This window comes from Pocillopora verrucosa, chromosome 8 (genome assembly GCF_036669915.1).
Source record: "Pocillopora verrucosa isolate sample1 chromosome 8, ASM3666991v2, whole genome shotgun sequence".
NCBI lineage: Eukaryota > Metazoa > Cnidaria > Anthozoa > Scleractinia > Pocilloporidae > Pocillopora > Pocillopora verrucosa.
In genome coordinates, this window is record NC_089319.1 from 7,647,882 (window position 1) to 7,659,523 (window position 11,642).

General features: G+C 42.0%; 2 protein-coding genes across 2 annotated transcripts; both read right to left on the bottom strand.

Annotated features, from left to right (window-relative positions):
- Positions 1-10: 10 nt before the first annotated feature.
- LOC131769758 (uncharacterized) lies at positions 11-3,566 on the bottom strand. The gene is made up of 4 exons (XM_059085468.2): positions 1,736-3,566; positions 1,038-1,235; positions 363-420; positions 11-252 (listed from the first exon to the last, which is right to left on the bottom strand). The coding sequence occupies exons 1-4, from the start codon at positions 3,330-3,332 to the stop codon at positions 228-230; spliced, it is 1,878 nt and encodes a 625-aa protein (XP_058941451.2). The 5' UTR covers positions 3,333-3,566; the 3' UTR covers positions 11-227.
- Positions 3,349-8,836, bottom strand: LOC136282961 (uncharacterized). Its single transcript, XM_066171123.1, has 3 exons — positions 8,761-8,836; positions 3,601-5,876; positions 3,349-3,535 (listed from the first exon to the last, which is right to left on the bottom strand). Exons 2-3 carry the CDS (start codon positions 5,862-5,864, stop codon positions 3,349-3,351), a joined length of 2,451 nt encoding a protein of 816 aa, XP_066027220.1. The 5' UTR covers positions 5,865-5,876; positions 8,761-8,836.
- Between the last annotated feature and the right edge of the window lie 2,806 nt (positions 8,837-11,642).

Sequence of the window (11,642 nt, forward strand, 5' to 3'; positions counted from 1 at the left end):
TAAAGCGTATAAAAACATTTATACCATCAAGACATTTGTAATCTCTTGACTATTCTCATGATACTATACTATAAATATAAACGTTAGAGGTCTTAAAATAGTCTAAGAAATTTAAACTACATTTTGTCTACGCCTCTGCGATCATGACTCTCCCACACTCTTTAAAGCAAACCCTCATGCTAAGAGAGCAAGACACAAACGTTGACGTTATAAAGTTCGTTGAAGTCTTAACCCCCGAAAAAGTTCGGCAACCTGTTGAAAGAAAATGGTATAGTTAGAGAGGGCAACGCTCGTCATGATCAAAGTCAAGCCTCCTAAAGCTACAAAACGGTAGATCATCACAGTGTCACGTTGAAACTTACATATGAAGCAAAGTCCCGACTACCACTGTTGAGATGGACAATCCTAACAATGTTGTTCCTGTGAAAATAAACAAAGATTTAATTTCATGAAATCCACCAAAAATCAAATACGTAGAAATTAAGCTTGATGAGTCCTTTTTCTGAATTTTTTCTTTCCCGTTCGAATGGGTCCAGAACTATTCACATTTTTAGATGATTCTTAACGCTATGTACTTCTTTTTATTTCTATTTAAGCCTAGGCTGAAAAGGTAGATGTAATTGTCTATGTAATTTTTGAGCGGCCTTCTACAGTTTGAACGACTGGTAGCATTTGTAGATGGGGGCAGGAGAGCGGGAGCCCTGGTGAATAGTAGAGGGGAGTATACGGAAAACAGGGGAGAGGAAAGGGAAAGCAGAAACTTAATTGAGGAGGTAATTGTGAGAGAATCGCAAAAAAGCAACTCTGGGCAAACATAAATCTGCTGTGTTATTGCGAAAGGCGGGAGAGTCGGGCACGAGAAGTAATGAATTATCACCCCATTGTAAACAAACCTAAGCCATCTCCAGGCTCTCTCGTGCATAATTGTCTGCGAAAAGCCTGTGTGGTGAGTTCCTCTTTGTGACGTGCTAGCTCGAGGTAAGGTTTGACTGCGCTGAACTGAGTTTAGATCCTGGAAAAAAGAAGCTCAAACAAACCTGAGATTGGACAATGTGGTTGGCCACATTTAAACACTTGAGTTAAGGTTCTGTATTTGGTACAGATGCTTTCTTTGAACGTCACTGTATGAGAATAGCAATGACGACTCGCAGTCACAGTTCCTCCCACATTTGAACAGTGCCGCTGACAGTCACTTGAGTCCACGGACCAGTCTGTCCAGTTAAGCGACACTGAAACTTTACAAGACAAAACAAGTTTGACCTGTTTTCTACCTCAAAGCGGCGAACAACCTTCAGTTTGGCTTGTTTTTTTGTTGTGTATGGGCTTAACTAAGGGGAGGGGAAGAAGGAGGTGAGGTAGGGGTACGAGGAGGCATGTGACTTGCTCCTTTCTCGAGAAAATCATCCCGGCGTGTCTTAACTTGCCAATAGGTCGTAAGCGCACCCTCACAGAAAACTCTGGTGTACACCCTTGTGTGATAGCTTTTTGCCGTAGAGAAGCGCAATGGGGTGCAAATGATGCCCTTGAACTGGGGTAACTATGCTATTTTCTGTTTGTTATCGGTTATTATGCACATTATGCATACCCCCTCCCCCACGGTACCTCTCTTCAACGTAGAGGACAAGAAGGGCGCCAACAGTTGTAAGAGTCTGACACACCAGACAATACTTGATTATGAAGGTTTGGTAGGGTTTTATCCATGTCAGAATTGTCTCCTACCTACTGAAGTTAATACCTGAGATTGTCGAGGTCAGCTTTGTGGAAGAAGCTGTAGTTGTAGGAGCGACCAGAAGTAAAGAACTCTCTTTCGTCGAATGATCGCTTCTGAAATACGTAGCTTGAGTTGTAGCGGAGCCCAAGTTTTTGAAGATTATCAGCGACGTTCCGTAACTTGAATTGATAGACAGCTTTCGGTTTAATGTCGTAGATAACAATTGTATTGTTTGTCCCCACCGGGAAGACAGTGGTCTCTGTAACACACCTAAAGATGGTGACTTTAGTTGAGTTGGGGTGATACCGTTCACAGAGGGAGAGCTTGCTTGTGCTGTAGTTAAAGGAGCGGCCAGAAGGGAAGAACTCTCTTTCGTCAAATGATTGCTTGTGAAGTACACGGCTTGAGTTGTGGTGGCGCCTGTGTTTGAGAAGATCATCGTCGACGTTGCGTAACTTGAATTAATAGACAGCTTTCGGTTTGGAATACCAGTTGTGTAACTTGAGGCTTTACTTTGTGTTGCATTGAGATCTGCAGAGGGTGCCGACTGCAAAATACTCTGTGGCTGGGACTTGCGGCTCGTTGAAAACGAGATGAGAGTGTTTTGTACATGTGGGACGGCGGTTGTTCCTGCGTCGATGTTCCCCTGTCCCGACTGAGAAGAAGACTGTATCTGTAATACTCGTGAAGATGAAGACTTTTGTTGAGTTGGGGTGATACCATTCACGGGGGTAAAGCTTGTTTGTGCTGTAGTAGAAGGAGCGACCAGAAGGGAAGAACTCTCTTTCGTCAAATGATTGCCTGTGAAATACAAGACCTGAGTTGTTGCAGCGCCTGAGTTTGTGAAGATCAATGGGGATGTTGTGTAACTTAAATTGATAGACAGCGTTCGGTTTGGAACACCAGCTGTGTGGTTTGGAGCTTTACTTTGTGTTGCATTGGGATCTGCAGAGGGTCTCGACTGCAAAACGCTCTCTGGCTGAGACTTGCGGCTCGTTGAAAACGAGGTGAGAGTGTTTTGTACATGTGAGTCGGCGGTTGTTCCTGCGTCTACACTTAACGTGGTGTTCATTGCTGTCGCCGTTCTCATTGGTCTGGAGATTTGGAAACTTGACGAAGGAGAAAATCTTTGGGTTGCTGTTGTTGCATTTAAAGTTGTAGATATCGATTGTGTTGTTTGTCTCGACTGGGAAGACGATGGTATCTTTAATACTCTTGAATATGGTGACTTTTGTTGAGTTGGGGTGATCCTGTTCACAGAGGGAGAGCTTGTTTGTGCTGTAGTTGAAAGAGCGACCGGAAAAGTAGAACTCTCTTTCGGCGAATGATCGCTTACGAAATACACAGCTTGTGTTGTGGCGGCACTTGAGTTTGTGAAGAACATCGTTGATGTTGCGTAACTTGAATTGATAGACAGCGTTAGGTTTGGAACACCAGTTGTGTAGCTTGAAGCTTTACTTTGTGTTGCATTGAGATCTGCAGAGGTTCTCGACTGCAAAATGCTATCTGGCTGAGACTTGCGGCTCGTTGAAAACGAGGTGAGGGTGTTTTGTACATGTGAGTCGGCGGTTGTTCCTGCGTCTACACTTAACGTGGTGTTCATTGCTGTCGCCGTTCTCATTGGTCTGGCTTGGTTGTTACTGGAGATTTGGAAACTTGACGAAGGAGAAAATCTTTGGGTTGCTGTTGTTGCATTTAAAGTTGTAGATGTCGATTGTGTTGTTTGTCTCGACTGGGAAGACGATATTATCTTTAATACTCTTGAATATGGTGACTTTTGTTGAGTTGGGGTGATCCTGTTCACAGAGGGAGAGCTTGTTTGTGCTGTAGTTGAAAGAGCGACCGGAAAAGTAGAACTCTCTTTCGGCGAATGATCGCTTATGAAATACACAGCTTGTGCTGTGGCGGCACTTGAGTTTGTGAAGGTCATAGGCGACATTGCGTAACCTGAATGGAGAGACAGTGTCCGGTTAAGAACACCAGTTGTGTAGCTTGAAGCTTTACTTTGTGTTGTATTGAGATCTTCGAAGGGTGTCGACTGTAAAACACTCTTTGGCCGGGACTTGTGGCTCATTGAAAACGAGATGAGAATATTTTGTACATGTGAGACGGCGTTTGTTCCTGCGTCTACACTTGACGTGGTGTTCATTGCGGTTGCCGTTGTCATCGATCTGCTTCGGTTGTTACTGGAGATTTGGAAACTTGACGAAGGAGAAAATCTTTGGGTTGCTGTTGTTGCATTTATTGTTGTAGATGCCGATTTTGTTGTTTGTCCCGACTGGAAAAACGATAGTATCTGTAATACTCCTGAAGATGATGACTTTTGTTGAGTTGTGGTGGTACCGTTCACGGAAGGAGAGCTTTTTGATGCTGTAGTTGAAGGAGCGACCAGAAGTGGGGAACTCTCTTTCAACGTATGATCGCTAGTGAAATACACGGCTTGAGTTGTGCCGGCATCTGACTTTGTGAAGGTCATAGGCGACATTGCGTAACTTGAATGGAGAGACAGCGTCCGGTTAAGAACACTTGTTGTGTAGCTTGAAGCTTTACTTTGTGTTGCATTGAGATCTCCGAAGGGTGTCGACTGTAAAACACTCTTTGGCCGGGACTTGTGGCTCATTGAAAACGAGATGAGAGTATTTTGTACATGTGAGACGGCGTTTGTTCCTGCGTCTACACTTGACGTGGTGTTCATTGCGGTTGCGGTTGTCATCGGTCTAGTTTGGTTGTTACTGGAAATTTGGAAACTTGACCGAAAAGAAAATGTTTGGGTTGCTGTTGTTGCATTTGTTGTTGTAGATGCCGATTGTGTTGTTTTTCCCGACTGGGAAGACGATGGTATCTGTAATACTCCTGAAGATGATGACTTTTGTTGGGTTGAGGTGGTGCTTTTCACGGAGGGAGAGTTTTCTGATGCTGTAGTTGAAGGAGCGAACAGAAGGTAAGAACTCTCTTTTATTGTATGATCGCTTGTGAAATACACTGCTTGAGTTTTTGCGGCGCCTGACTTTGTGAATGTCATAGGTGACATTGCGTAACTTGAATGGAGAGACAGCGTCCGGTTAAGATCACCAGTTGTGTAGCCTGAAGCTTTACGTCGTGTTGCATTGAGATCTGCGAAGGGCGTCGACTGTAAAACACTCTTTAGCCGGGACTTGCGGCTCATTGAAAACGAGATGAGAGCGTTTTGTGCGTTTGAGACGGCGTTTGTTCTTGCGTCTACACTTGACGTGGTGTTCATTGTGGTTTGGTTGTTACTGGAGATTTGAAAACCTGACGAAGGAGAAAGTCTTTGGCCTGCTGTTGTTGCATTTATTGTTGGAGATGCCGACTGTGTTGTTTTTCCCGACTGGAAAGACGATGGTATATGTAATACGACTGAAGATTGTGCGTTTCGTTGAGTTGTGGTTATATCTTTCACGGAGAGAGAGCTTGTCTGTGCTGTAGTTAGAGGAGCGACCAGAAGAGAAGAAGACTCTTTCGTCGAATGATCGCTTGTAAAATGTACGGCTTGAGTTGTGGTGGCGTTTGAGCTTGGGAAGATCATTAGCGACGTTGCGTAACTTGAATTGATAGACAGCGTTGGGTTTGGAACACCAGTTATGTAGCTTGACGCTTTACTTTGTGTTGCATTGAGATCTGCAGAGGGTGTCGACTGCGAAACACTCTCTGGCCGGGACTTGCAGCTCGTTGAAGACGAGATGAGAGTGTTATGTATATGTGGGAAAGCGGTTGTTGCTGTGTTTACACTTGACGTGGTGTTCATTTCTGTCGCCGTTCTCGTCGGTATGGTTCGGTTTTCAGTGGAGATTTGCAAACTTGACGGAGCAGAAAATCTCTGGGTTATTGTTGTTGTATGTATTGTCGTAGATACCAATTGTGCTGTTTTTCCCGACTGGGAAGACGATGGTATCTGTAAAAATCCTGAAGATGGTGACTTTGGTTGAGTTGAAGTGATTTCGTTCACGGAGGGAAGGCTTGTTTGTGCTACATTTGTACCTATTTCCATTTCTGATTTTGCTGTTTGTGATGTGTTTGTAAAAGCCGTGACTGCTGTTGATTTTGTTACTTTTGTGTTTGTTGTTGTTGCTGCTTCTTTTAAGAGCTGAGTGCTTATAAAAACAATTAGAAGGAGTCGTAAGAACAAACACATTTTGACGGTAACCTGTGCATTGATAATGAGAGAGAAAGAAAAATTTTTTAGTTAACCCCGCACAAGTAACAATACAATGCAATACACAGAAAGCATAGCGTTTTTTAATCATTTTATCATCGAGGCACCCTTATCGGTATTTGAAACATTGACATTAACCCTTTCACTCCCAAAATCTCATTATTAATTCTTCTTATTGTTCAACATACAATTCTTAGTTTTCCTAATTATCAATTTTGGCGTCTTCTATATTTTCCTTTTCCGTCTCTCATTTCCCACTTTTCGTTTCTCATTTCCTACGTCTCATTGTCCCATTCGCAATTTCCCATCATACCCTACTCGTCATTCCTTTTTTTTCCATTTCCCATAACTGCTCCTAGACTCAACGACATTTCATTTTAAGCGTAGTCTTGAATGCGTGCAAATTCACGAGAACCAGACATGATCGATACGATTTAGTTTTATTTGACAAGTTCACCCCCTGTTACAACTCGATCTATTTTGTGGGCTTTTTTTTTCACCGAAAAACAGTCCAAGTACAACAGTAGGTGTTCTTTTTCCTTGCTTTCCTTAAACATAATCCAAATAATCATGTAGGTCATCTGTCAATTCACGAGTTTGCTCATAGAGCACTTTAATTTTTTTCTTATCGATGCGATTTTGATGCTTAACTAAACTTCCGATTAATGTCGCTCTGACGAAGGGCTAACTCTTGAAACGTTGGCTTCGTAAATTCTCAACAATTATTGTGTCCATGAAACATTTGAGCGAATTTACAGTATCAAGTTATCCCTTTTCTTTGGGCACCTTTCTTTCAGCTTTATATCAAATATTTTGTAAATATTCGATGATGTTGTTAAGGGCAGCCGCTTAGAATTTTCCACGAAAAAAAAAATTGTGCGCGCAAAAGTTGATTGATGGCTTTTTGTCGGCGGAGACGGACACTTGCGTCATTCTTAAATGCGTTTTCTAGGTGTCTCTATAATATGTATTCTTGATGAAGTTTGTAACTCTGTTACCATCTGTTGCCGGGGTAATGCTACCAAAACATAAAACATATGACGTGCGAGCATTTCCCGCCTGTGTATTCACGAAAACTTGTCTATCACCACGATATTTCGATGAAAAGCTAACTGCTTTATGGTTCAAGTTATTTCGTGCTGCCAAAAAAGAGTGTTTCCCACTAAACAAATTTGCTGAAAGAATATTGTATCGACAGTTGTCTAGTCACACTGTAGAACTGTTAAATAGATCACAGTCACCTGCGTTTTCAAGAACCTCCGTGTCTCCGCTTCCGTCTCTCCGTTAGTTATAACGAAAGTATGTTTGCCTGTCGCAAGTGAAGTGATAAAAATATATCACCTTCCAACTGAATTTCTCACTACGTTTTTAGAGTTCCCATCAAGTCATCTTGAACTTTTTAAAATATAGGCTTAGACTTCATCGCTCATTTTGAAGAGAACCTATAAAGTTTTTTTGAATGTTTCGCCTTTGAAATTGTAGTAATGAAGCTTCACACGTCGGTAATTTTGGAAATATCGCTTTGTTCAATTTAGGATTGGGTTATTGATGTTAACTTGCATAGCTCGGAGCATTGCGGAAGCTATGATTAACGGCCAGTGAAGCAGTAGTTTAACTTCATAAGGTGTTATTTATCTAATCACCATAAAATTCCAACGAATGCGTCAATAAAATTGACATTTTGAGATGATTCGCTATGGAAAAAAACTATTAATTATGATTTCAAACTTACAGCCACTCTCTGCGCACGAAGCAGAGCTTTATGGAAATCCGTTTAACAAACGAAATTGCTCCGCTCAAAATACACACTGCTATGGTTTTGTTGCTTTGAGAAGCCCCAAACAAAACACACTGACAATTGTAATTTAATTATATTCAACTTTTAAAATTATTACCGGTAAAAAAATGGAAAGTGGCCAATATTTTTGCCACCAATAATTAACTGGTTTCGTGACTTAAAATTATTTGAAACTAAAGCGGCTTTAGCGCATAAATTTTAAAGGAAATCCTCAAAATGTATTATATATAGTGATTGATATCAAAATCTGGACTGAAATATGAATATGATTCATGAATCGGAAGCGGGAGGCATTTTTGCTGGTTGAAAAGTAAACAACGCTGCGCAGAGCGCATAAGCGTAGCTACATTTTATACATCTACCTCAGCATTAAGTATGTATTTAATACTTTCGTTTTGGCGTCGAATCTTACATAAAAGGTCTATCTGAGACTTTTTCCGATAATTCACACAAAATAAATAATTCTATTTTAACCTTGACGCTGCATTTTTCTGCTCAACACATAAGAAAATACGGCGAGGATTGTTGGTACTTTACGGTCTAAGAATATTTGTAGATTGTCTGTCAAGATCAACGCAGGAAAAAACTCAGACGGTATTCCATTTCCCATATGGCTCTTTGGACTAAGATGTTTCAGATGTATGTATTTGGCCATGGAAGCATCGGGTCGGCAACTGGTCGCCTACGAAAACCGCGTGCTACAGGTTTAACTCCTCTTTCGCCGGACCGAGTCCTTTTGCGTGTTTTCAATTACACGACTTCCTTATTCATCTCGTGAGCGCTTTCGAAGGTTTAGTACTGGTGGTTTTGAAATCGTGAAAAAAATTGCCCCTCAAGTTTTTAATGTAATTGAAAACGAAGCGCCAAAGTAGCAACTCAGTTTGGATTTTAAGTTGCTTTGGAGAAAATTACTGTTACTGCAAAAATTCGTATCTTCTACTTATGCGTAATGATTTAAATGATATTAATATGTTATTAAAGCAAACTAATATTCTTTAAACCAGTCTTCAACGTTGGTATTCCTTACATTCACACTGACTTTTACAAAAAAAGTTATTTTGAATATAGTAGTCTTACCTCAGAAAGACGCCTCTTTTATATAAACTTCGATCCTCTTTCGCGCGGGTGTTTAGCGACAGTCTCTATATATTTTTCCTTTTTCAGTTTCCGAGAAATTTATTCAGCTTACGGTAATTGACCTAAAAAGTAATTGGTTAGATGCCTCAAGTTCAATTAATTCTAATGATGGCGGGTGTAAATTTTTTTTTTTTTATCGATGTTGTGTGATTGTGAAAGGATATTCTCTTTCTTTCTTTATGCACTTTATTATTAATAGTAAATAATATGTAAAAACGAATTATTGTAGGGGTTCATTTAAGTACCATGCTAAAAGGATATCAAGCTGAAATGAGGCCTGGTATCAACCCTATTCCTAATAGCTTAGAGGTAGAGCATCCGATGTAGGGAAGCCTCGTGTCAGGGAGTCGAATCCTTATGGACGATACAGACTTTTTTTGTACCACACTGAACACAAAAGAACTATTGAATGACCCAACATAAAATTTACCTTATCCTCTCTTCTCCAAGCTTCGTTATGTACTTGCACTCTCTCGTAAAAAAGTTGAAGTCAAGATATGTGCTTGTCTTATGCAGTGACTTATGTTTTGTGCAGATGGAAAAGTACTAGTGCTATTGGAATCACAACATGTAGTAGTAGTATTCGTGATACGAATAAAAAAGACAGCGCTCCGGTAGATAGTCGTGTGACTCTTCCACCAGCCAATTAGTGGGCGTCTTCGCCAGTTTACCATCAACCACTGTTTACGTCACCTTCGGAAGGCCAAGCGTCGTTGCAAGAAATTTGGAAGATTTTGGACGAAGAAGAAAGTTTCCGTAGTCCAACTCCTGGGAGAGTTCGCCCCAGCTCTCCTCAGCGTTTTAAAGCCACAAGAGATCAGGACCCTGATCATATTCCAGCGCGGGACTCTCCCGAGCGTGATTAGTTCGCCCTAATAGGAAGGCGAACAGAAGTTCAGCGTAGACCTTCAAAGCAGCAGTCCAAAAAGGCTGCTGGGAGAGATAGGCTGCCTCAAAAGAAAATTAAAGTGAGGAATTATAGCCTTAGAGAAGATGGCTGAGAAGAACTAGCGGCCTGAATCAAAGAAGAACGCAAGAGTCCCTTATGATGGCGAACAAGACCGTTATCCTTACAGTGGTCAATGTCGCAGAATCTATTCATGTAAGCTGACTGCAAGTCGCACTGATGTGTCAAACAAGAAATGGTTACTTACATAACGAAGGGAAGGCGGCCTTTCTTGTTCAGCGAGGTCGTTCAGCGATATACCAGCGATGACAATGTCATCTGCTGACAAACTCTGTTGACTAAACTTCATTTAGTCAGTTCAGGCGGACGACCAGAGACTGGTGCGTTGATTAATTTTTTTCGAGCGTTGATTAATTTTTTTTTCAATAAGTTTTTAATAATTTTTTTAAACAATTCCAAGGGAGCTGATAATGTGCCCGAGAAACTTAACTTTGTCTGTGCTGAACAGGCAGACTTAAGTTCCTCGGGCACGTCATCAGCTCCCGTGGAATTGAGGAGGATCATCACAAGCTGCAAGCAATTGCAGATCTTCCGCCACCACAGAACGTGCAAGAATCATAGAGAACATTTCTGGGCATGGTAAACCAATTGAGCAAGTTTTCTGAGCATCTTGCTGACAAGACAAAGAGCATCAGGGATCTCCTTTGCAAAGGGAATCAGTGGACATGGGGAACTGAGCAAAAAAAGGCATTTCAGTTTCAGTACTGGCGCTATATGACCAAGATAGCAGTTGATGCCGAATCCTATGGCTTAGGCGGAGTATTTCTTCAGCTCTAACCAGACAACTCCTGGCGACCAGTTTCCTTCACGTCGAGAGCGATGACTCCCACCGAGACCAGATAGGTGCAGATAGAAAAGGAGGCCTCAGCGCTCACATGGGTATGTGAACGATCGTGGAAGTACATCGTGGGAGAGTCGATCTTTGCGGAAGCGGACCATGAACCCTTCGTAGCACTACCGAGTGGGCACACACTGGATCAACTCCCACCGAGGATCCAGCGATTCAGAATGCGACCGATGAGATTCCACTTTAAAGAGATTAAGCACGTTCCTGGAAAGAAGATGTACATAGCTGATACACTTTCAAGACTCTAAGCCAGAAACCAAACAGCTCAGTCTACAATTGAAATGTACGCACACATATAAAGCATTTTCACATCGCGGCCTGTCTCAGACTTAGTAGAGAAATCCAGGATCTGGATCAACAATGTAAGGTAAGGAAAACAAACCCGAACCGCTTATAGTAACACCCTTACCAGACCGCCCCTGGCAAGTCGTAGCCACAGACCTCTTCGAGCTGAAAGTCATCGACTACCTGATTGTAATAGACTACTTCTCAAGGTACGTAGAAGTAGCAGCCATGAAGAAGACGATAAAGTCAAGCGAGGTCACAAGCACACCTAAGTCGATACTTACCAGACATGGCATCCTCCAACAAGTGCGATCCGACAATGGTCCTCAATTTGACAATGTAGAATTCTCATACTTTGCCAAAGAGTGGGGATTCAAGCATACAACCAGTAGTCCGAGATTTCTACCGTCAAACGGAGAGGTTGAACGTGGAGTTAGAAACGTGAAAAATCTGCTCTCGAAAGAAAGAGACCCAGCTAAAGGATTACTGGCCTACAGATTAACGCCACTAGCATGCAAGTTCTCTCCTGCCCAGTTGCTGATGGGAAGGCAGATAAGGAACGGTGTTCCGGTGTTCCATACCCAGCTTAACCCGCAGTGACCTGATCTGGAAAACCTACGTGAAAGAGCGAGCATGAGCGAGCTGAAGCAACAAACAGTGTTCAACAGCAGTCATAAGCTAGTCCTATTGAACCAGGTACGGAAGCTAGTCTTTGTGAAGGAC